This window comes from Amblyraja radiata, chromosome 4 (genome assembly GCF_010909765.2).
Source record: "Amblyraja radiata isolate CabotCenter1 chromosome 4, sAmbRad1.1.pri, whole genome shotgun sequence".
NCBI classification, from domain to species: domain Eukaryota; kingdom Metazoa; phylum Chordata; class Chondrichthyes; order Rajiformes; family Rajidae; genus Amblyraja; species Amblyraja radiata.
In genome coordinates this window covers 25931352-25957824 of record NC_045959.1, presented here as the reverse complement: position 1 = coordinate 25957824, position 26473 = coordinate 25931352, and the positions used below count along the sequence as shown (strand labels likewise).

The 26473-nt window shown below is 44.9% G+C and overlaps 1 protein-coding gene across 1 annotated transcript in view; it reads left to right on the top strand.

Annotated features, from left to right (window-relative positions):
• col14a1 (collagen type XIV alpha 1 chain) overlaps positions 1-26473 on the top strand; it is a 215404-nt gene that overhangs the window by 99966 nt on the left and 88965 nt on the right. The window contains 8 exon segments of the mRNA XM_033019102.1: positions 5799-5963; positions 6666-6827; positions 10182-10342; positions 13666-13795; positions 18078-18223; positions 20896-21025; positions 23483-23622; positions 26241-26367. Of these exon segments, the coding sequence (XP_032874993.1) occupies positions 5799-5963; positions 6666-6827; positions 10182-10342; positions 13666-13795; positions 18078-18223; positions 20896-21025; positions 23483-23622; positions 26241-26367 (1161 nt within the window).

Below are 26473 nucleotides of genomic sequence, written 5' to 3'. Positions count from 1 at the left end.
ACATCTTCCCTATAACATGGTGAACAAAACAAATCTTGGCCATCATTAACATTGTTTATCAGTTTGATCAGTTTTTCCATCAAATATTCGCCTGTTGAATGAGAATGAGGTACTGTCCTCATAACCTTCTACCGCTGCACCACAGAGAGCATATTAACGTATGACATCTCTGTGTGGTATCTCAGCTGCACGGAGGCGGAGAGGAGAGCTCTTCAGCGCGTCGTCCACAGAGCGCAGAGGATTATTGGGACACAGCTACCAGCCTTGGAGGGCATCTGCCACACACGGTGCCTCAGGAAGGCCGTCAGCATCCATAAAGACTCCTTGTAACGGACTGTTCGAACTACTTCCCTCCGGCAGACGTTACAAGGCCTTCTACGCCCGAACCTCCAGACTCAGGAACAGCTTCATCCCCAGAGCTATAGCGGCTCTGAACCAGCCCTGCTGAGTGCCCCCCACCCCCCATGGTCTGTCTCCCTCGGATGGTCACGTCGCACAGACACATCTGCACTTTAGTCTGTTGAACTGTTTTGACTGTTTGGATGAACAGCACCTCACCTTGGGGAGTCTGCATCCTGGGGGCATGAACATTGAATTCTCCCAATGTTGTTAGTCCTTGCTGTCTCCTCCCCTTCCTCAGCCCTCCTGCTGTCTCCTCCCACCCCCCAGCCTTCGAGCTCCTCCTTTTTCCTTTCTTCTCCCCGCCCCCCCCACCCCCGATCAGTCTGAAGAAGGGTTTCGGCCCGAAACGTTGCCTTTTTCCTTCGCTCCATAGATGCTGCTGCACCCGCTGAGTTTCTCCAGCTTTTTTGTGTACCTTTGACTGTTTTACTGTTCTTATTACAATCCATGTTCTCGGGGTTTCTAAATCCAAATTTTATTAGTTATTTATGTTATGACATCGGACGGAAGCTGCATTCCAAATCTCGTTGCGCTTATGTGCAATGACAATAAAATATATTATTATTATTATTATTATTACTTAGCCGTCGCTCCCTCTGAGTCAGAAGGTTGGGGTCCAAGCCCCTCTTCAGACTGACACTTGTAGTGCCGAACTGAGGGAACGTTGGCCAGTCGGAGTTCCCCATTTCAAATGAGATAGGAGATGGGGGCTGAGGTAAATACCACATCCAAATGCTGGCCTTTCTGTCAATGCTCCACACTCTTGGCGCTGTGCTGGAGTAATGGGCAAGATCTTTTTGATTAAACACTGAAGTGGGATTTAAACCTACAACTTTTGGCCTTGGGGAACAGACTGACCCATGAGAATTCCTTGAAAGCCTGTGGGGAAACCTCCACAAAGGCAGCTGCTGCCTCTGCCACCCATGCAGTAATGACACGGACAGAAGATCCATTGCCAACTCTTTGCTGTGTGTGCAAGCCTGGTTCTCCTCCATCCTCCATTCCAACAATGACTATAATTCAACAAGTTCTTTATCGGATGAGCTGTGAAAGCTGGCGTAACATCCAAGTCTCTCTGTCGTGGTTAAACCCTTGAGAGAACTCTGAGTGCTATTTTATTATGGAACAAGGGGAGAGTTGAGTGAAATGATGTCAGGGCTTCATTCAACATCCCACAGTTACAAGCTGCTCTGCTGTGGAGAATGCTGGAAAGAAGCGCAGGGAAATGAGTGGATGTTCTGCTACTTTCATTCAATTTACACATGTGTTAGCTGTAATAAAACGTTCCTGTTGGACTGATGTCTGCACCCTGTCTTGCCGAGCCAGTTCCGACAAAACCTTGCAACCTGCTGACACTAGAAATGAGATATATAAACAGAAAATGCTGGACAAACCCAGTCAGTTAGGCAGCATCTGCGGAAGCAGAAACAGTCAATGTCTCAGATCTGCCCCCTTTCCTCAGAACCCAGTTCAGAGCCCTGCACTTTCCGGAGACTCGAGGAACTGCAGGATCGGGAACCTTGCGTAAAACGGGTCAGCAGCGTCTCTGGATCCGTGACCTCCTGAGACACCACCTGACTGGCTGAGTTAAACCAGCACTTTGTGTTTTATCCTGCATTTTTTGCTTTTCTTCCTAAAACCGTAATGTTTTTGCTTACTTGCGTTTCTGCCTCTCACACTTCACTCTTGTCAGCTGAGTCCACAAGAGCTTGTCTCTTATTTTAGTTTATTGTCACGTGTACCGAGGGACAGTGAAAAGCTTTTGTTGCATGCTAACCAATCAATGGATAGACTATACATGATTTATAATCAAGCCGTCCACATTCTATAAAGGAAATGATGCTTCGGGCAAGATAAAGTCCAGTAAAATCCGATTAAAGATAGTCCAAAGGTCTCAATGAGGTAGATGGTAGCTCAGGACTGCACTCTAGTTGGTGATGGGATAGTTCAGCCAAATTGAAATCCTAGAGAACTGCATCAGGACTTCCTGACTCTTATATTCAATGCCCGTTACATAGAAACATAGAAATTAGGTGCAGGAGTAGGCCATTCGGCCCTTCGAGCCTGCACCGCCATTCAATATGATCATGGCTGATCATCCAACTCAGTTTCCCGTACCTGCCTTCTCTCCATACCCTCTGATCCCCTTAGCCACAAGGGCCACATCTAACTCCCTCTTAAATATAGCCAATGAACTGGCCTCGACTACCCTCTGTGGCAGGGAGTTCCAGAGATTCACCACTCTCTGTGTGAAAAAAGTTCTTCTCATCTCGGTTTTAAAGGATTTCCCCCTTATCCTTAAGCTGTGACCCCTTGTCATGGACTTCCCCAACATCGGGAGCAATCTTCCTGCATCTAGCCTGTCCAACCCCTTAAGAATTTTGTAAGTTTCTATAAGATCCCCTCTCAATCTCCTAAATTCTAGAGAGTATAAACCAAGTCTATCCAGTCTTTCTTCATAAGACAGTCCTGACATCCCAGGAATCAGTCTGGTGAACCTTCTCTGCACTCCCTCTATGGCAATAATGTCCTTCCTCAGATTTGGAGACCAAAACTGTACGCAATACTCCAGGTGTGGTCTCACCAAGACCCTGTACAACTGCAGTAGAACCTCCCTGCTCCTATACTCAAATCCTTTTGCTATGAAAGCCAACATACCATTCGCTTTCTTCACTGCCTGCTGCACCTGCATGCCCACTTTCAATGACTGGTGTACCATGACACCCAGGTCTCGCTGCATCTCCCCTTTTCCTAGTCGGCCACCATTTAGATAATAGTCTGCTTTCCTGTTTTTGCCACCAAAATGGATAACCTCACATTTATCCACATTATACTGCATCTGCCAAACATTTGCCCACTCACCCAGCCTATCCAAGTCACCTTGCAGTCTCCTAGCATCCTCCTCACAGCTAACACTGCCCCCCAGCTTAGTGTCATCCGCAAACTTGGAGATATTGCCTTCAATTCCCTCATCCAGATCATTAATATATATTGTAAATAGCTGGGGTCCCAGCACTGAGCCTTGTGGTACCCCACTAGTCACTGCCTGCCATTGTTACAATGAAGGCAAGCATACCATATGCCTTCTTAACCATCCTATCTACAGTACTTGTGCTGCAACCTTCAGTGAGCTATGAACTTGGATTCTAAGATCCCTCCACACATCAATGCTGTAAAGGGTCTTAACATTAACTGTATACTCACTGCTTACATTCAACCTCCCGAAGCATAACACCTCACACTTGTTGAGCTCCCTCTACCATGTCTGCACCCATTTCTGCAGCTAGTTTATATCCCGCTGCATCTTCCGGCAGCATCTCACAGTCTGCAACTCTTTCAATTTTGGTGTTGTCAGCAAACGTACTCACCAACCATGTACATTTACGTCTAGGTCACTCTGGAATTCCTCCTCTATTGTTCTTTCCCCTCGTTTACGATGTTTCCCAAATTCTATGTCTTTGCCCAAACCTGTGTTCATCTCTTCAAGGTAGACACAAATTGCTGGACTAACTCAGCGGGACAGGCAGCATTTCTGAGAGAATGGGTGACGTTTTGGGTCGAGACCCTTGTTCAGTCTCTTCAATTCATCTTCATCTCTCCAAGTATCTCCTGTGTCTGGAGTTAGGTTTACAGATGAGTCATGTTATAGTGTGGGGAGTGGTCTTGTTGAAATATTAGTAATCCAGACACTCAATCAATGGTCTAGAGACATGAGTTCAATGCAGCTGGTCAAATTGACATTCATTTTATTAAATCTGGTTTAACTGAAAAGTTGGTCTTGGTAAGCCAACCATAAAACTGTAAGATCATTGTAAAATCCTCTCTTGGGGTGGCACGGTGGCGCAGAGGTAGAGTTGTACCAGGGACCCTGGTTCTATCCTGATTACAGGTACTGTCTGTACGGAGTATGTACGTTCTCCCAATGAGCGCGTGGGTTTTCCCTGGGTGCTTCTGTTTCCTCCCACACTTAAAAGACCTACAAGTTTGTAGGTTAATTGGCTTTGGTAAAGATTGCAAATTGTCCGTAGTGTATAGGATAGTGTGAGTGTACAGGGATTGCTGGTCACTCGGTGGGCCGAAGGGCCTGTTTCCGCGCTAAATCTCTAAACTAAATTAAACTCGCATTCACTGATGTCCTTCCAGGAAGAGGAAATATGTTTCCTTCTCTTGGTCTGGCTTGTATGCACCTCCAGCCCTAGAGCAATGATTCCCAACTCGGTCAGGGAGAGATGGGCATGGATAATTAAAGTGGTCTTATCAACAATGCCAATATCTCAAGGACAAATAAACATTGAATGATGGAACAGGCTGGAGGCTGCAAGATGCTGCCTCCTCTTCCAATGAACTGATCTCCATATCACTTACCATAGAAACCAGATAAAGTCAAGTGGCAGCTTCTGCTCTGGGGTAACTCTATTACCCTGAGTCTAAAAGTTGTGATGAATCTGTGGAAATCTTTGGTCCCGCAGGGCTGTGCAGGAGTAAAGATAACTGAAGGCATTTAAGAACCTGAGGAAAGATATTGTTGCCATAGAGGGAGTACAGAGAAGGTTCACCAGACTGATTCCTGGGATGTCAGGACTTTCATATGAAGAAAGACTGGATAGACTCGGCTTGTACTCGCTAGAATTTTGAAGATTGAGAGGGGATCTTATAGAAACTTACAAAATTCTTAAAGGGGTTGGACAGGCTAGATGCAGGAAGATTGTTCCCGATGTTGGGGAAGTCCAGAACAAGGGGTCACAGTTTAAGGATAAGGGGGAAATCCTTTAGGACCGAGATGAGAAAAACATTTTTCACACAGAGAGTGGTGAATCTCTGGAACTCTCTGCCACAGAAGGTAGTTGAGGCCAGTTCATTGGCTATATTTAATTGGTTAGATGTGGCCCTTGTGGCTAAAGGGATCAGGGGGTATGGAGAGAAGGCAGGTATGGGATACTGAGTTGGATGATCAGCCATGATCATATTGAATGGCGGTGCAGGCTCGAAGGTTTCTCTGTTTCTATTAGAAGGAAGCAGATGCATTCTGAAAGATTGGGAAATTGAGAGCCATGTGGAGCGGGCGCGGGGAATTTGAAGCCTGGAGCAGAAGAACCATGATCATGCTGAAGAGGAGGGCAGCCTTGAGGGCCTTAGGCTATTCCCACCTCTATTTTCTTGTGTTGAGAGATGAGGCAACGCTTTAAACAACTGAGTGCCTTATCTGATATAAGGCCAAATCAATTTGATTAGGGTGCTGGACTACCTGATTTGGCACAAACCCATTCCCTCACATGTGGAAGTAAAAGTCCTCGCATGGTCCTGTAAGGGTCAGTGATGGGGATTGTCAGTGATCCTGACTCACGTGTCTTTCATCCATAACATCACCTCCTGGGGACTTTTCTACCTGGTTTTAGGCCTCGCTTTGACGTTCATCCTGGAGAACAGTTTTAAGCCCGAGGCTGGGTCGAGAACGGGTGTGCCGAAGATTGGGATCCTGATCACGGATGGCAAATCTCAGGATGACGTTTTCTCATCGGCTGAGAGTTTACGTGATGCTGGCATCGAGCTCTTTGCTATCGGTAGGTTGCTGGAAATCCTGGTATGAATTGACTTGTGCTGTTTGTTGCTATTTTCTGTACAGAGATTGAAATGAGTTTCTTCTCCCAGGTATTTCATTTTAGCGTTGTAATAGGAGTTTTGTTTGTGAGAGTGAAACCTGTATAAATGGACCCTGCTGAAGAAGCAGTCAATAAGACTCGGGGGAGGTCTTTATTTTGCCCGCGTGTTTTAATGGTGGAGTAGACTCTGTTCCTATGTCTTACAGTCGTATGGTCTTATAGCATCGTTGCCATTTATGTGGCCCCCTATATTGATGCACCCTTCCACCAAACTGAATCCCTCAATGCTTGTTAGCAGACGTTGTTGCCCTTCCCCATGGGGTCTTTGCATTGGCAGCATCGAGATTCAGGGCGTCCCTCGGCACTTGTCTCCTGCCGTCTGAATTGTGCCAAATTGGCTGCATTCCCTTATGGACACCTGGCTGGACCTCTGTGCCAGATGGTTGTGCAACCTTATCCCAGGTCCAGGTTGGTTTCTCCACTGGATTGGGTATAAAGTAAAGAACAACCTAATTGACCGAGAACATTTCACAGCAGGGAGGGGGACCACTTTGAATAAGTGGCGAGCTGGTGCCTGCCTCACCACTTCAGGGCTTGCTACCACTTTAATGTGACCGGGTTTTAAAGCCACTAATTTCTTTCACAATTTCCACTGTAAAACAGGCGTGAAAAATGCCGATGTAAATGAGCTGAAGGCTATTGCCTCCGAACCTGACGAGACACATGTTTACAACGTGGCTGACTTCAATATCATGAACACGATCATCGAAAGTCTCACCAAGACAGTGTGCACACGTGTGGAAGAACAGGACAAAGGGATTAAAGGTAGGGGGCTCTGTGTCTGTGCATTGCCTCAGTGTGGTTATATATTGGACATATATTTCTAACAACCGGAATATTGGCTGGAAATGATCAATTAGCAGCACGCTTTAAAAAAACTCGCTTGTTTTTGTTTATAAGTTGCAGTGACTGTGACCATATGTAAATTTTATATTTTACTAGACCAAGTGCAGACCCGTTGGGTCTGTTCCCCCAACGTGCGGTTGCAGGTGGGGGGGGGCTGGGGAAATGCACGTTTTTCTCTCATTCTCTCTTTCTCTCACATCCACCTCTTCCTCTCCATCTCTGAACTGAAGACATGTTGATGGAACAGAATCAAAAGTGTCTGAACTTTCTTACTCCCTTGTACATAGAACATAGAAACATACAGCACAGGCACTTCAGCCCACAAAGTCTGTGCTGGACATGATGTAACCTAATCCCATCTGCCTGTACATGATCCATATTCCTCCATTTCCTGATGAAGCCCTTTGCTGAACAGAAATGTATCTTTGTTGCTTTTGTAAGTTAAGTGAGAGGACCATTCTAGAAGGTGTTTAAAATAGTGTACAGAGGACAATGCCCTCCCTCACACTCATCAACAGACAAATTTTGCACCTCTCCTGGGCTTTTAGTTTAGTTTATTACGTATACCGAGGTACAGTGAAAAGCATCTGTTGCGTGCTAACCAGTCAGAAGAAAGACATGGTTACACTCGAGCCAGGGAATTCACCGCATCCCCCCATGTGGATGTTACGGGAATAGGGAATTAAATCCAAGTCTCTGCACTATTTTAAATTTGTCTCTTTAATGATTGATCACCATTTTATTGTTAACTCTTCTTCTCACCATTCTAGTCTGGCGTTGGCCACAGTTCAAGATTTTGCGGCACTTGCTGTGATTCATTGGCAGAACTCTTATTTCCAAGCCAGTGGCTGTGGATTTCTAGTCCAACATCAGAGGCCTGAGCATAAATTTGAACTGATGCTGCAGTGCAGTAGGTGATGGTCTGCCTGCCTTCATCAGTCGGGCATTGAGTGGAAGAGGCAGCAATTCATGTTGCAGCTTTATAAAACTATGGTTAGACCACATTTGGAGTATTGCGTGCAGTTCTGCTCACTCCATTACAGGAAGGATGTGGAGACATTGGAGAGGGTGCAGAGGATGCTTACTAGAATGCTGTCTGGCTTAGAGGGTATTCCAGGGAGAAGTTGGGCAAACTTTAATTGTTTTCTCTGAAGCGTTGGAGGTTGAGGGGAGATCTGATGGAAGTATATAAATTTACGAGAGACATACTGGTGCAGTTGCAGAGTCTCCGACACACAGTGCAAGACACTAGAGTTTGATCCAGACTACGGCAGCTGTCCGTATGGAGTTTGCATGTTCTCCCTGTGACCGCGTGGATGAGGGGGGATCTTATAGAAACTTACAAAATTCTTAAGGGGATGGACAGGCTAGATGCAGGAAGATTGTTCCCAATGTTGGGGAAGTCCAGAACAAGGGGTCACAGTTTAAGGATAAAGGGGAAATCCTTTAGGACCGAGATGAGAAAAACATTTTTCACACAGAGAGTAGTAAATCTCTGGAACTCTCTGCCACAGAAGGTAGTTGAGGCCAGTTCATTGGCTATATTTAAGAGGGCGTTAGATGTGGCCCTTGTGGCTAAAGGGATCAGGGGGTATGGAGAGAAGGCAGGTACAGGATACTGAGTTGGATGATCAGCCATGATCATATTGAATGGCGGTGCAGGCTCGAAGGGCCGAATGGCCTACTCCTGCACCTATTTTCTATGTTTCTATGTTTCTATGATTTTAGGGTGGCACAATGATAGAGTTGCTGCCTCACAGAGCCAGGGACCCGGGTTTAATCCTGACTACTGGTGCCGTGTGTACGGAGTTTGTACGTTCTCCCTGTGACCACGTGGGTCTTTTCCAGGTGTCCTGGTTTCCTCCCACATTCCAGACACGCAGGTTTGTTGGTTAATTGGCTTTTGTAAATAATGTAGAACCAGTATACAGGTGATCATTGCCCGGCACAGACTCGGTGGGCCAAAGCACCTGTTTGCATGCTTTATCTCTAAAACCAAAACATAGAAAAGGCAGATAGTCAGAACCTTTTTCTCAGGGTGGAAATGCCATAGACTAGAAAGCATAACTTTAAGGTCAGAGAGGATAAGTTTAAAGGAGATATGCAGATCAGATTTTTTTACGAAAGAGTTGGGTGCTTGGAACGTGCAGCCAGGAATGGTAGTGGAATCAGATAGGATAGTGACATTTATGAAAGGCTCTTGGAAATGCAGGGACTGTTGGGATATGGATCACATACTGGCAGAGTAGATTAGTTGAATTTGACATCATGTTCACCATTGATGCTGTGGGATGAAGGGCCTGTGATGCACTCTTCTATGTTCTATGAGAGCTACACTATTGGGCGACCGAACTCTGGATGAACCAGTAAACTCGGTCTATAATCTTTAGTAGTCACCTGGCAGCTGTGCTGTTCAGGGAGATTCTGTGGGGCTGAACTTTACTGGGAAGCGTAGCTGCAGTCCTCAAATTAAAGCTGCCCAAACCCAATTACAAACCACTTTCTTACCAAAGAAACCTCCTCCCCTCAGCTCCAGATCTGATAAAACATTGAAGAATTAGTGTGATAATCCTGGTACCTTGGGCAATTTAATCCCTCAAACGTCACATAATTCAGGCTATCTGCACGGCGACACAGTAGTGCAGCGGTAAAGTTGCTGCCTTATGCCCCTATCCCACTTAGGAAACCTGAACGGAAACCTCTGGAGACTTTGCGCCCCACCCAAGGTTTCCGTGCGGTTCCCGGAGGTTCCCAGAGGTTTTTGTCAGTCTCCCTACCTGCTTCCACTACCTACAACCTCCGGTAACCTCCTGCAACCTCCGGGAACCGCACGGAAACCTTGGGTGGGGCGCAAAGTCTCCAGGGGTTTCCGTTCAGGTTTCCTAGGTGGAACAGGGGCTTTATAGCGCCAGAGACCCAGGTTTGATCCTGACTACAGTTTTTTTTACATTCTCCCCGTGACCAAGTGGGTTTTCTCCGGGTGCTCTGGTTTCCTCCCACATTCCACAGACATAGATGTTTGTAGGTCAATTGGCCTCTGTAAATTGGCCCTTGTGTGTAGGATAGGATGGGTGATTGCTGGTCAGCATGGACTCGATACACCCAAGGGCCTGTTCACGTTGCTCTGTATGGGCTCTTGTTGTGCCGTGGACACAGTTCTGACATCGTATTGATGATCCTCGTTGGCTGTAGTGGGTTTGGGAAGTCCTACTAATGGTAAACGATGGTGTAGAAATGAAAGCCTGTCTTTGTTGATATTACTCCCATCCACAGAAGCATCAGGCAGGAAGAGCCTGGAGCCAGCTGCACCCTCGAACCTTGTGGTCACCGACGTCACCCCCCGCAGTTTCCGTGTCAGCTGGTCACACGCACCAGGGAATGTGGAGAAATACCGTGTGGTCTATTACTCCACCACCGCAGGTCAGCCAGAAGAGGTATTTCAGCCGCTCTCCAAGATTGTAACAAGGATTTTATACACAAAATTCAGTCGCTGCTAAAGTGAAACATAATCTGAGAGTGCTGTAAATGCTCACCAGGTCAGTCGGCACCAATGGAGAGAGAAGCAGAGTTAACATTTCAGGTCGATTGGGGAAGGCACAATGGCGCAGTGGTAGAGTTGCACCAGAGACCCGGGTTCGATCCCGACTACGAGTGCTGTGTGTACGGAGTTTGTACGTTCTCCACGTGACCTGTGTAGGGTTTTTTTCGGGTGCTCCGGTTTCCTCCCATACTCCAAAGACATACAGGTTTGTAGGTTAATTGGCTTTGGTAAATTGTCCCTAGTGTGTGCAGGATAATGTTAGTGTGCGGGGATCGCTGGTTGGCACGGGCTTGGGGGGCCAAAGAGCCTGTTTCCACGCTGTATCTCTAAACTAAACTAAATGAAACTAAATCGCTCATCGAAACTTGATAAAAGTTTGAGATATATCGGGCCTTAAGTACTGAAGCAGAAAAGGGGAGAATAAAAGAGTGCAGGATGGATAGCAAGGGATATAATGAGAAGGGGGGTAATATGGATGACAGTGGAACATGGTCAAGATACAGAAGGTGTAGCCAGGGGTTTGGGGAATGTGGCAGAACCAGTGCAAGGACAAAATGAGAGCAGTGATGCTGATCAGAATTGTAATATATCTAATTATATTTAATTAAAATGTATTTTAAAACCAAGTTTAGATTGAAATAAATATATCAGTGCGTAAATATTTGTTAGGATAAAACATCTGTTCGGATAAAATTATTTATTTGAAGCAACTGTTGAAAGGCAGCTGGTTAACTGTTGTTCATCTGGTGAGGTTACTGTGGATCATTCGGAAGGAACAGCAGAATGGCCCCCAGAATGTGACAGGGGCTGTTTCAGGCCGGTGTTTCATGAATACTCAGTACCTTAACCCATCAGAGGCTGGCATATAACCAACACAAATTTCCTCAACCACAGTTCATCATTCCCAGGTGGAAGTACACTCACGTGCTCCGACTTCTGATTTCCAATTTCAAGACCTGTTTCCAGCTATTATCTACCAGCCCTTGTCTCATCCCTCCTACACACAACTTTATACTCCCTTTCCCCTACAAACATGAGCTCTGATGCTCCATCTCAACCCGAAACGTCGCCCATTCCTCTGCTCCCACAGATGCTGCCTGACCCTCTGCATTCCTCCAGTAGTTTGATTTTTGCTTCAGATCCCCATCTGTTCCTGAATAAAAAAACTCTCAATGTCAGGCTTAATTATGGACACTCATCATTATCATATCATAATCATAATCATATTTTATTAGCCTAGTTTGTTTAGCAATAAACGGAATTTGATTTGCCATATATTTATACCATTAAAAAGCAACAGGACACACAAAAAAACATTTTAACATGAACATCCACCACAGTGACTCCTCCACATTCCTCGCTGTGATGGAAGGCGAAATCTCTTCCCTTCTTTGTTTTCCGCGGTCGGGAGCCTCGAGCCTTCCGTTGACGGGACGATCTTGGCTTCCGTAGCCAGCGGCGTTCATGCCCTCCACATTGGGGAAGGGAGTGCCAGTGAACCACCTATAGTGTAGCTGTAGGGCCTGACCCTAATTTTGAGGCAAAGTCCTCCCAGCCATAAGGAAGTTGTTTCTGTGCATCCACTCTAGATTTCACTTAAAGCCTTGAAGACTACAATCAAATTACCCCTTGTTGGTTGGGTTCCAAGGAATATAACACTTGTTTGTATAATTTCTCTTCAAAAAGTAATGCAAGTAATGCAAGTAATCAAAGACTGGATAGACTTGGTTTATACTCTCTAGAATTTAGGAGATTGAGAGGGGATCTTATAGAAACTTACAAAATTCTTAAGGGGTTGGACAGGCTAGATGCAGGAAGATTGCTCCCGATGTTGGGGAAGTCCAGGACAAGGGGTCACAGCTTAAGGATAAGGGGAAATCCTTTAAAACCGAGATGAGAAGAACTTTTTTCACACAGAGAGTGGTGAATCTCTGGAACTCCCTGCCACAGAGGGTAGTCGAGGCCAGTTCATTGGCTATATTTAAGAGGGAGTTAGATGTGGCCCTTGTGGCTAAGGGGATCAGAGGGTATGGAGAGAAGGCAGGTACATGATACTGAGTTGGATGATCAGCCATGATCATATTGAATGGCGGTGCAGGCTCGAAGGGCCGAATGGCCTACTCCTGCACCTAATTTCTATGTTTCTATGTTTCTAAGTCCATAAATCCATTCTGATCTGATTCTGCTTTGATTTTGTTGTTTGACAGTATTAGGTTTACTTTGGGGCATTTTATTGAAGTTTCTATCTAAATGTAGTTGTTCACGATTTAAACCTGCACCTGGTTCAGTCTGGAGTAGCTTTTTGGATTTGATCATAATTCAAGGAAAATAAGAATTTTTAAACAGTGAACAAAAACTTTAGGCAAACTTTCCTATTTTTGATTGCAGCAGTGTCTCATTCAAATAGGTAGTGATACCAAGAATGCCTGCACATTCCATTGTTGCCCATATTTCTGCTGTTTGGGAAACTCCCACAAGTTGCCCAACCGACTTGGTAGAAACAAGGAACTCCAGATGCTGATTTACAAATAAAAAAAGTCACAAAGTGCTGGAAGAAGTCAGCGGGTCAGGTCTGACCCGAAACGTCACCTATCCACGTGCTCCAGAGATGCTGCCTAACCTACTGAGTTACTCCAGCACATTGTGTCTTTTGCGTAATCACGTGACAGATTCATAGAGTAAGTAATGGCGAGATACAGCAGAGAAACAGGCCCTTCAGCCCACCGAGCACACACCGACCACCCCATTTACACTAGGAACACATTGATCACAGATGACCCCGATTCTACTACTGAGCATCTAATTAACCTAAAAGACCTATAGGTATTTGGGATGGGGTGGAAATTGGAGCATCCAGAGGAAACCCATACAGAAACAGGGCAAACCTGCAAACTCTACACAGAGAGCGTGAAGGTCAGGATTGGTGCACTGTGCACCAATGTTATTGGTTAACATTTAAAAATTCCAGCCATAGGTTTAATACAGTCTGACTGATGTTCTCACACTAATAACTACCTGGTGCCTTCCCGTTAGTCTGAGACTCTGGTCCTTGAATGTGCACAGCCCAGTTGGGGGAAACATCACCTGCCTGTCATACTCTATGGGCAGTTTGTGATTAGTGAGTGGAATACAATAGCAATGGCTCTGCAATCAGGTAGTCGTGGTTATGGTGGCATGGAAGATATACAGGTCTCTCTCTTTCTCTTTCCCTGCTAGGTGGTTGTGGACGGGATAGAATCAACTGCCGTTCTCCAGAATCTGATGTCCTTGACGGAATATCAGATCGCGGTGTTTGCCATCTACACAAAGGCTGCCAGTGAAGCACTCCGGGGCACCGCAACCACACGTGAGTAGCACCCAGCTAAGCTTCACGTCTGCCAATCTCCCTGGAGTCTCCAGGGTTTGAAGGTTAATCTCCAGGACATGTCTCCGATCAAAAACTCGGAAGAAAAGTGATCTGATTCTCAGCTTTAACAATGGAAGGATTGCGCTTGGCGGCACTGGGCCTGTACTCGCTGGAGTTTAGAAGAATGAGAGGTGGGGGACCTCAATGAAACTTACAGAATAGTGAAAGGTTTGGATAGAGTTGATGCAGAGAGGATGTTTCCACCAGTGGGAGAGTCTAGGACTAGAGGTCTTAGCCTCTCAATTAAAGGACATTCTTTGAGGAAGGAGATAAGGAGAAATTTACTTAGTCAGAGGGTGGTGAATCTGTGGAATTATTTGCCACATAAGGCTGTGGAGGCAAAATCAGTGGATATATTTAAGGCAGAGATAGAAAGATTCTTGATTAGTACGGGTGTCAGAGGTTATGGGGAAAAGGCAGGAGAATGGGATCAGGAGGGAGAGATAGATCAGCCATGATTGAATGGCGGAGTAGACTTGATGGGCCAAAAGGCCTAATTCCACTCCTATCTCTTAAGATCTTATGATCTTATGTTTACAAATGACTGAGCACAATTTAGTCTAGAAGGATGTGGGAGGGGGGAGATCACACGATGAAATCTCCACATCCGACGCAGACTTGGTAACTTCAACTCTGACATTTGCAAATTTAAATATTTGGGCTTGAGAAACAGTTTTGATTATGCGTGGAATGCAGACACAGCAACGAAAAACGTTGTTTTTTGTAAGTAAAGGTCAGACAGTGAAAAGAAGGGCCTGGATGGGGCCGGAGGCAGAGATTTTGGCTGAGCCTTCTGCTATTGGAGTCTGAAACAATTCACACAGTAAATCCTGAATAATGCTTTGTAGCATTGCTCTTTGTAGAAATAGACAGAAGATTATTCATTGCTCACAAAATTAGACCACACTGCAGTCCAAGGCTTGATTTTAAGGTCAAAGACATAACTATTAGTCAATAACTGACAACATTAAGGTCCTGAGGGGGCATGACAGGGTGGATGAGGAAAAGGGAATTAGTCTTGTAGGAACATCTGGAACTAGGGTCATTGTCAAAGAATAAGTGGTTTCCCATTTTGACTGAGGTAAGGCAAGGATTACCATATAACAATTATAACCATATAACAATTACAGCACGGAAACAGGCCATCTCGGCCCTTCTAGTCCGTGCCGAACCGGATTGTGTGTCTTTGGAACTGTCTTTCTCAAAGAGCAGTGGGAACTGTCAGAATTTTTCTTAAGGCTAAAGTAAATAGATTCTTGATACCAAAGAGGTGAAGGGTTACCAGAGATTGGTGGGACTGGGTAGCCGAGCAATTCCGATGATTGACACAAAGTGCTGGAGTAACTTAGCAGGTCAGGCAGCATCTCTGGAGAAAAAGGATGGATGTATGCCTACTTGGAAGAAGTTAGTCTACTGAAACGTCACCCATCCTTTTTCTCCAGAGATGCTGTCTGACCCGCTGTGTTACTCCAGCACTTTATGTCTATCTTCGGTATAAACCAGCATCTGCAGTTCCTTCCTGACTATGTAATCGGATGACCCACCTCTATTCCAGCTTTCTCCCTACCACTACAATCAGTCTGAAGAAAGGGTCCTGATTCAAAACATTGCCTCTCCATTCCCTCCACAGGTGCTGCCTGGTACGCTGAGTTCCTCCAGCACTGTGTGTTTATTATCTTATTAAATAGCAGATCAGACCTGAGCAGCTGCATAGCCTCTTTCTGACCATAGTTAACATGTTGATTGGTACAGGATAGATTTATATTGTCAGTTCACCCAGTGCAAACTCGCTCAATCCACAGTTGGGAATCAGTGCCATCGCAGATTGAGTGGCTGTCGGACTTTTCACCAGGAATACTCTAGATCTTTTTTCTTAAAGGAAATTCTTTGCAGGGTTTCTTTAGACTTTCCTTTCAAGATACTGTGGAAACAGGCCCTTCGGCCGACCGAGTCCACGCCGACCAACGATCACCCCAGTCCACTGGCACTCTCCTACACACTGGGGAAAATGTACAGTTTTACCAAAGCCAATTAATCTACAAACCTGAACGTCTTTGGAGTGTGGGAGGAAACTGGAGCACCCAGAGAAAACCCACACTGTCACAGTGAGATCGTACAAACTCCGTACAGACAGCACCAATAGTAAGGGTCGAATCCAGGTCTTTGGCGCTATAACCAGACTGATTCCTGGGATGTCAGGACTTTCATATGAAAAAAGACTGGATAGACTCGGTTTGTACTCGCTAGAATTTAGAAGATTGAGGGGGGATCTTATAGAAACTTACAAAATTCTTAAGGGGTTGGACAGGCTAGATGCAGGAAGATTGTTCCCGATGTTGGGGAAGTCCAGAACAAGGGGTCACAGTTTAAGGATAAGGGGGAAATCTTTTAGGACTGAGATGAGGAAAACATTTTTCACACAGAGAGTGGTGAATCTCTGGAATTCTCTGCCACACAAGGTAGTTGAGGCCAGTTCATTGGCTATATTTAAGAGGGAGTTAGATGTGGCCCTTGTGGCTAAAGGGATCAGGGGGTATGGAGAGAAGGCAGGTACAGGATACTGAGTTGGATGATCAGACATGATCATATTGAATGGCGGTGCAGGCTCGAAGGGCCGAATGGCCTACTCCTGCACCTATTTTCTATGTTTCTATGTTTCTATAAGCCAGCAACTCTACCACTAAGCCACTGTGCCGCCCCTAGTATTAAACGTAAAGGTAGACGGCAGTGACGGAGGATCAGTTTTAAATGTAACTGAGTGAAGTGTCAACTCATCAAGCTATGTGAAGGGTTCAAGACCCATTGCAGGCACTTCACTGGGGCTGAATGTCTGTTTAAATTTCAATTTTTAGGCCTATTTTAGATATGTTAATTTTAATTTTAAAGCTATATGTATTTATTCTGTTTTTATTAACTGCACTGACGGGAACTGATTGAGAAACAATTTTTTGTTTCTTCTGTGTATAGATAGTATGCAAGTACTCAGTTAAAATGACATTAAAGTAAATACTGAATACTGAATACTGACAGACCCAGTGCACCACTGTGGGAGTGCTGCACTGTCTGGGGAGCTGTACTGAAAGTGAGACATTGCACTCAGGCCCGTCTGCTCCATCACATGGATCCCACACAACTAGCCTGCCCTGGCTACACTTTCCCCTCAAAGCTAACAATCTGGTCAGTATCATATTGCTGATCTATTCCCGTCAGCGGGGGCTCGAGGCCCATGACCGAGGAAGAACTAAGAGAAGAGACTTGAACTTTATTTCGCCTTCCATCACAGTGAGGAATGTGTAGGAGTCCCTGTGGTGGATGATCATGTTAAATGTGTTTTTGAGTGATCTGTTACTTTTAATTGTATGACTGACCTGGCCAATGAAATTCCTCGTATGTTGCAAAACATACTTGGCAAATAAAGTCTGATTCGGATTCTGATTCTGATAGTTAAGATTCCTATGTATAAATTGCTGCTAGTTTTTTTCCCAGGCTGCAACAACTAATACAATTCAGAAAATAATCAACTGGCTGTAAGGCCAACCAGGGGAATTCTATGGGGCTGACATTTGCTGTGGAAATGTAGTTGAAATAATTTCTTCAAGTAAAGCAGCCACACAGGGCCATTTGTATACCACATTTAATGAAGATTTTACCTACCCAACCTTCCCCCCTCACATCCCAGGGCTGTCTTATGCCTCCAGCTCTGGCCCCCCCTCTCTGCAGATCTCAGTCTGTGATTCTTAGAATGATCGGCATCACCAGCATCCCAGATAATCATATTAGCATATTAGCTTCCGTCTTGAATGATGGAGTGATTTAAGTGAGCATTTCAAAGATGGCTGAAGGAGCTGATGGGTTTGGTGGAGCAAAACTGTGACCTTCAGTGGTGGAAGGCTCCAAAGCAAAGGACAGGCCCTTAACATTCAAGGCTGCTTGGTCTGAAAACTCTACCTCACACACACGGCAGTGAGAATCGGGCGCTGCCCCTCCCCCTCCCCTTACCATTCCCCCTCCCCCTTACCATTCCCCCTGCCCCTTCTCCCCCCTCCCTCTCAAGAGGCCACAGGGCAAGTTGTATAGAGGTCAATGTGGTATGATTGCGGGCGTGGAGGGAGGCAGAACCAAGGTGGGGAGAGATGAGCTGAGCCTGGCTCACACTGAACCAGGAGCGGGGAGGGTGAGCTGTTGGCTCGGTGTGAATGTTCATTTATTCATCTTCTTGCAGTGGCCCTGCCTGCTGCCGCGGACCTGGATATCTATGACGTGACCCACAACAGCATGAGAGTAAAGTGGGAGGCCGCAGAAGCTGCCTCGGAGTACATGATCCTTTACGCTGCGCTCACCGGGGGAGACACAGCTGATGAAAAGGAGGTAGGGCTGAATTAATTTGTTCCTCTTAGTGGCCGCCGTCCTGATGCAGGGTCTCCGCCCGAAACTCCGACAATTCCCCCTCCTCTCACAGGTGCTGCTCAACCCGCTGAGTTCCTGCAAGCACATTGTCTGTTGTTGCTGTTAATGGGCACCTTCTCCTTGTTGACACTCTGCTTGGAACAGTGCATGGAGACAGGCCAAGTGTAAGCCCATGATTTTATAGACCATTTATCTGATGCAGTCAGCGCTATTTGTTTCTGTTGTGATCAGGTCAATATAACTCTCCATCTTTCTCCAATTGTTACTGTGCACAAAGATCATTTGAAGGCTGCATTTGGCACTTGATTCGCCCCTCTCCCAGAGTTTGTGTGTGTGTGTCAGAAACAATTACTGGGCATGAGGGTTGAGGGAGGGTCTTTTACGATGCTTTCTAATAATAATAATAATAATAATAATAAACTTTTTTCGGATTCAAGGTCCAGACAAGCGACAACATTACATAAAAGTAGATTGCAAATAAAAACACCATAACATACATATAAAATCTTAGTATATCAATTATAAAAGCATCCTATATATATAAAAAAACACAATACATGATTTAAAATCCAGAATAAAAAAGAAAGATCAGTGTCCTACAATGAGACAGCGATACCAGTGTCTCCACAACTGGGATTCGTAGCGTGTAGTGCTAAACCGTATGTTTGACAATTATATTTTTAGAGTCATTTATCCTGCAAATGAATTTATACATATGATTTCTTAGGATAGCTTCTCAAGTACTGACTCCTGCAGCCACTAACATGTTACTAGCACTACACCATCTAGGTTTCCTTAACAGTGTTCTCATGGCATCGTTATATGCCACCTTTAGTCTCTGCAAACTTGTCTTTCCATAGTTTGACCACAGGTGCACAGTATACAATGGTGTGCAGTATGCTCTAAACAGCGACATCTTCACCACATCTGTACACGCGCCAAACTTACGCAAGAGAATATTCGCCTGTGCATACAGCATATGTCGTTGCCTATAAATATCCTCATCATCTGTCATTTGTTCTGTAATAAAATGCCAAAGATATTTTACCTTAATACAGACACTAAGATTATTGTCAGACAATTTCAAATCAGGAAATTTTGGACATTTATCCTCTTTGGTTCGACAGATCATAACAGCACTCTTACCAGCATTATATTTAATATCATGTTCCAAAAATCAGTTTCATTGTTACTTAGCAGCTTCTTAGCCATGGAATCAGCCCTCATAGCTTGCTCATTTCTACAGATGAAGCGAACAGCATACTTATACCTTGCATTAGTGAGCTTCTTGTATTCAAACACAGGCCCCAGTCTGGGTCTACCTGCCATTGCCCATCATTTAGTGGCTTCACGGGCTCCAGCATGATACTCAGCTGCATACTTATTCCAGCCAGGCCTGATGTTATGTGTCTTATTTTTATGCTTGCAGTAGGGCTTACTGCCTACATATAAAACGCTTACTACATCATTATACATGGAGCAGATATCTCTCCTATGCTTCATATCCTTACAATTAACATTACTACACATTATTGCATCTTTAGGTAGATGAATATTGCTTAAGGATTTATCTGTATGGCATAATAGGCTAAGTTGTCTTCCTTTGTGAAGGTTAACCAGTCCAGTTTTTCTGTGTTAAAGCTATTTCTATCACTGGATACCACAGGTGGGTGTTCAACATTTATTGTCATAGCAACAGGTATATGATGTCATTGCTGCCCCATACAGAAGGCTCATACACCCCAATGAGGCATGTGTATCAGCTGTACTAATACAGTGGTCCAGCCATGACAAAGTGTACCAGGCTTCACTAATATAAGTATAACTATCTGTAGGTAAAAGCACTTTGCTTGACAATATTAAATTATTATCTTGACAGAACTGAGCTATATTATTGGCAAATAATGAGTTCCTGTCTGAGATATCTGCATTCATATCCCCAATGACATATACACTACAATAATTATTGTTTTGAATAAAGGAATAGATGAAAACACGCCTATTTAAATATTCATCCTAATTCTGATGGCATTCATAGGGTGTTTACACATTCAGGATAACAAATTCCTGGTCGTTGTGAGCAAAGTGTATTGCAATACACCAGTCAGCATCAAGCCGAACCACATTTATTGATGTCAAGCTTCTTGTTCCATAGATTAGCCACACCCCCTGGTATCCTAATAGATAGATAGATAGATATAATTAGATAGATATAATTTATTGCCACACAACCAGGGTTGGTGGAAATTTGGGTTGTCAGCAGCAGTACAATAATAAAGAACACACAATAAAACTAACACAAACATCCACCACAGCATTCATCACTGTGGTGGAAGGCACAAAAATTTGGCCAGTCCTCCTCCATTTCCCCCCCGTGTACAGGACCAGAGTCCAGTCAGTCCAGGATCGGCTCTTCCTCACCGGAGACCGCGGCTTTAGATTGTTGTAGGCCGCATGATGGATGGATTGTCTCATTGGGCAATCTCACTCAGACCTGGGGCCTTAAGTGCCATGCATTACAGATATAGCAGGTATCGTTCAACTGTGAGCCCCATTTATATGATTGAGTTGATATTGGCAGTGAGCGACAAGATGTATGTCCAAGATACAACCTATACGTCTTCCTCCGGCAGGTAAAGGTGGACAATTCAGTTACGGATATAGAACTGGAAAGGTTGTCGCCGAACACTGAATATACCGTGACGGTGTACGCCATGTACGGGGAGGAAGCGAGTGACCCCCTGACCGGACAAGAAACAACACGTAGGTCCTCATGTGTAAGAAAGACCTGCAGATGCTGGTTTAAACTGAAGATAGCGACAAAAAGCTGGAGTAACTCAGCGGGACAGGCAGCATCTATGGAGAGAAGGAATGGGTGACGTTTCGGGTCGAGACCTTTCTTCAGGCTGGTTAGGGATAAGGGAAACATTAGAGAAACAGGCTCTTTGGCCCAACTCATCAATGCTGACCGAGCTAGTCCCATTTGGTCCATATCCCTCAAAATCTTTCCAAATAGTGTCAAGTTGGGAAAAGAGGAAGTACAATGGGATCTGGGGGTCCTTGTTCTTCAGTCAATGAAAGTAAGCATGCAGGTACAGCAGGCAGTGAAGAAAGTGAATGGCATGTTGGCCTTTATAACAAGAGGAGTTGAGTATAGGAGCAAAGAGGTCCTTCTGCAGTTGTATAGGGCCACACCTGGAGTATTGTGTGCAGTTTTGGTCCCCTAATTTGAGGAAAAACATTCTTGCTATTGAGGGAGTGCAGCATATGTTTACAAGGTTAATTCCCGGGATGGCGGGACTGTCATATGCTGAGAGAATGGAGCGGCTGGGCTTGTATACTCTGGAGTTTAGAAGGGTGAGAGGGGATCTTATTGAAACATGTAAGATTATTAAGGGTTGGACACGCTAGAGGCAGGAAACATGTTCCCGATGTTTGGGGAGTCCAGAACCAGGGGCCACAGTTTAAGAATAAGGGGTAAGGCATTTAGAACGGAGATGAGGAAACACTTTTTCACACAGAGAGTTGTGAGTCTGTGGAATTATCTGCCTCAGAGGGCGGTGGAGGCCGATTCTCTGGATACTTTCAAGAGAGAGCTAGATAGGGCACTTAAAGATAGCGGAGTCAGGGGATATCGGGAGAAGACAGGAACGGGGTACTGATTGGGGATGATCAGCCATGCTCACATTGAATGGCGGTGCTGGCTCTAAGGGCCAAATGGCCTACTCCTGCACCTATTGTCTATTGTCTATCCATGTACTTGTCCAAATGTATTTTAAATATTATTATTGTGCCTACCTCAACTACTTCATTTGTCAGCTCATTCCATATGCCCGCCACCCTCTGTGTGGAAAAAGTTCCCCTTGGGTTGCTATTAAATCTTTCCCCTCTCAGTCTGCTCTAGTTTTTGATTCCCTTACCTTGGGAGAAAGACTCTGTACATTGATCCCATCTGTTCTCCTCATGATTTTATATGCCTCTGTAAGATCACCGCTCAGCTACCTGAACTCCAAGGAATAACCTTCTAGCATGTCCAACTTCTCCCTACAGCTTCGGCCTTGAATCTAGGCAGCATCGTTGTGAATCTTCTCTGAACTCTTTCCAGCATAATGGCATCTCCCTGTACAACTGTAACATAGTGTCCCAACTTCATTCAATTTCCTGACTGATGAAGGTCAATGTGCCAAAAGCCTTCTTCACCACCCGTGACGTTACCTTCAGGGAACTATGTAGTTGTACAACTAGATCCCTCTGCTCTATAAAGCTCCTCAGGGCCCTACTATTCACTGTGAAGGTCCTGGCCTGTGTAGGAAGGAACTGTAGAAGCTGGTTTAAGCCAAAGAAAAACACAAAATGCTGGAGTAACTCAGTGGAACAGGCAGCATCTCTGGAGAGAAAGGAATGGATGATGTTTTGAGTCGAGGTCCTTCTTCAAACTGTCCAGGCCTGGCCATAGCACAATATCACACATTTAAATTAATTGGACTCTATTTGCCATTCCTCGGCCCACTTTCCCAGCTGATCAAGGTCCGGCTGTAACTTTTGATAACCATCTTCACTATCTACGATACCACCTATTTTAGTGTTATCTGCAAACTTATTGAACATGCTTTATGTATTCTCATCCAAATCGTTGATATAGAATACAAAGAGCAGTTGGTCTATGTGGGACGGCATGGTGGCACAGCGGTAGAGTTGCTGCCTCACAGCGCCAGAGACCCAGGTTTGATCCTGACTACAGGTGCTGTCTGTGCAAAGCTTGCACGTTCTCCCTGTGGCCACGTGTGTTTTCTCCCACATTCCAAAGATGTGCAGGTTTGAAGGTCAATTGACTTCTGCAAATTGTCCCTAGAGTGTCGGATAGAACTAGCGTACGTGGTGGTTATTGGTTGGCATGGGCTCTGTGGGCCTAAGACCCATGTTGTTTCCACACTGTATCTCTAAACTAAACTAAAAACTACACAAAGGAATTGCATGTTAATTGGCTCCTGTTAGTTGCTCCAGGTGCGGATGTAAGTGGGGAGAGACTGGGGGAAGTTGACTGGGGGAATAAATATGGGTTTAGTGTCTAATTGATGTAAATAGATGTTTGATAACAGCAAGGACTAAGTGGGATGAAGCACAGTTTCTTTGCTGTAACTCTCTAGGACTATGTCTTTGCCTGTATGTGAATGTCCCTGCATTAATTTTAAAATAATTTGTATTCTATTCCTTCTTCAGTGCCACTTACACCTCCCCAGAACCTCCAGTTCTCTGAGATCACCCACAGCACGGGCAGGGCCAGCTGGGAAGCAGGATCAAGGAAAGCTCTGGGCTATCGTGTCATGTACGTGAAGACTGATACCACTGCGATGGGCATGGTGAGTATGACAAGTCATAGAGGCACGCATCACGGAAACAGGCCCTTTGGCTCATGTCCTCCACACCTACCCAAGATATACAATTGGTTGCTCATAGGAAGAATCAGACAAATTCGTCATTGTTTTGCGCTCACCGAATACATGTTAATTTGTTTCCCCCAACCCAGATTTTGATTGATTGAAAGATCCAGCGTGGAAACAGGCACTTCACCCCAAAGAGTCCACGCTGATCATCGATCACCTGTTCTCACCAATTCTATGTTATCCCACGTTCTCAACCACTTCCTACATAGCAGAGGCAATATATAGCGGGCAATTAACTTACAAATACCCGTGTCTATTTGGGATGTGGGAGGAATCCGGAGCACCCGGAGGAAACCCGCGCAGTCACAGGGAAAACGCAGACGGCACCTGAGGCCAGGATTGAACCCGTGTCTCTGCCGCTGTGAGGCAGCAGTTCTAGCAGCTGTGCCACTAGGCCGCTGAATCGGGTACCAATACCTTGAAACTCATGGACAGATATTGAAAACTCAGCTATGACCAGAAATCTACTCTCCTTGCTGCATCTCTGCTTATAATTAATTCCAGCTCCCAAACCCAAACTATAGCCTCACAAACCCTTGGGTTGTACCGTGGATGGGTAATAAATATTGACTTTGACTTTGATTAGCACAGTATATGGTCCACAAACATTCTGCTCATGTTACTAAGGCCAGCTCAGTGGTCAGACGAAGGTGACCAGCAGCTCCAGCGACCTGTGTTTGATCCTGACCTATGGTGCTGTCTGTGTGACGTTTGCAGGGTTTTCCTGCTATCCTGTGGATTTCCTCCATGAGCTCTGCTTTCCACTTAAATCCCAGTTATATGTGGGATGATAAGCTGATAGACTGTTTTAAATAGTCCCAAGTGTGTAGGTGAGTGACAAAATAACCAAATGGGAATTGAGTGAGTGTGGGAGAGAGTGAGAGGGATAGAGAGAGTTAGAGAGAGAGAAAGTTGCAGGGAAATAAGGAGTGTGAATGCTCTGCTGGAAGATGACATGGATTGAATGGCCTCTCACCTTGTCATAAGGAAATCACCCAAACCTGGACTTCTGATCCAGGTACAGAAGTTAAAATCCCACCACCTCATCTGGGGAATTTAACTACACTTACAGACATGAAAGCTTGTCTCAGTAATGGAAACACAGGATTATTGCAGTCCCTTGGGTTCTTATCATGCCATCCAGGGAGGGCACTCTTCCATTGCACCCACTCTGGTCTGTAGACACCTCCAGAACCGCAACAATGACATTGATTCTTAACAGCTCTCTGAAATAGCTGAGTGAAACAATCCACTTAAGGACAAGTAGGGAGTGGTATTAAACACTGTCAACCATTGGTGTTTAGGGATGGATAAAAATAAGTCCTAACCGTCCTCTGATTAAATAAGTTTCTTCAGAATTCCTTGACTCTTATATTGAAGTGGACATCAGCCAGGATCTTAATGGAGGTAAATGGGGAGATTTGAAAGGCTATCTCCTGCTCCTTTGTAAGTTGTTAAGTCATCTTGCAAGACTGGAGGGTGGCTAATGTGCCTCTATTTAGGAAGGTCTGCAAAGAAAAACCTGGAAACTTAGAGCAATTATAGGAAGGTTACTGGAGAGAATTCTGAAGGATAAGATATATACTGTGTGTATTTAGATAAACGGGTTGTCTAGGGCTAGCCAGCATTTGTTTTTTGAGTGAGAGCTCGTTTCTCACAGGTTTGAGTTTTTTGAAGAAGTAACTAAACAAGTTAATTAGGGCAGGGCTGTAGATAGTGTCTATTTGGACTTCAGCTTGGTATTTGATAACATTCTGTATGGTAGGCTGCTCTGGAAGGTTAAATCACATGAGATCCAGGTGACTGCAAACAAGAATTGGTTTCATGGTGGGAAACAGAGGGTCACGGTGGAAGGTTGTTTACAGACTAGAGGCCTGCAGAATCTCCCAGAGTTAGTAGTTGAGGCAGTTACAATAACATTTAAAAGATATTTGGGTAGCTACATGGATAGAAAAGGTTTAAAGGGATGTGGGCTGGATGCAGACAAATGACAATAGACAATAGGTGCAGGAGTAGGCCATTCGGCCCTTTGAGCCAACACCGCCATTCAATGTGATCATGGCTGATCATCCCAAATCAGTACCCCGTTCCTGCCTTTTCCCCATATCCCTTGACTCCGCTGTGTTTAAGACCCCTATCAAGCTCTCTCTAGAAAGTATCCAGAGAACTGGCCTCCACCGCCATAATGAAACTAACTTGGATGGGACATCTGTGCCACCATGGACAAATTGGGCCAAAGTGTGCGTTTCTGTGCTGTATGACTATGATTCCAGTTTCTGACAATGAAAAATGTCATCTCCCCGTTTATCTTATCAACCCTTCAATGTCCTTAATAATTTCTATTGAGTTGTCTCAAAGATTAATATTTCAATTTTAATTATCACTTATATTTTCCCTTGTGTGTTCATCCAACTTCTTCCAAAACCCATCTCTGCAATTAACCTGCTCCACATTTCCACTGCTCTCCAGAAAAGATGATTCTCTAGAGTTACTCGTTGGATTTACTGGAAATTCCTTTTATGTATGGCCTTTAGGTTGAAGTTGAAGACGCAACACCGATTTTCTTAACAAACCTGACATCACTTACGGAGTACACAGTTGCAGTCTTGGCAATCTATGATGAGGGGCAATCAGCCCCACTGACAGGCAGCTTCACCACAAGTAAGTCCGTGAATCTGTCTCCACATCCTCGCTGTCCTCTGCCTTTTGCTCTCTTCGTATCTCAAGTTAATGACTATTTATCCTAAATTAACGATTCTATTTATAG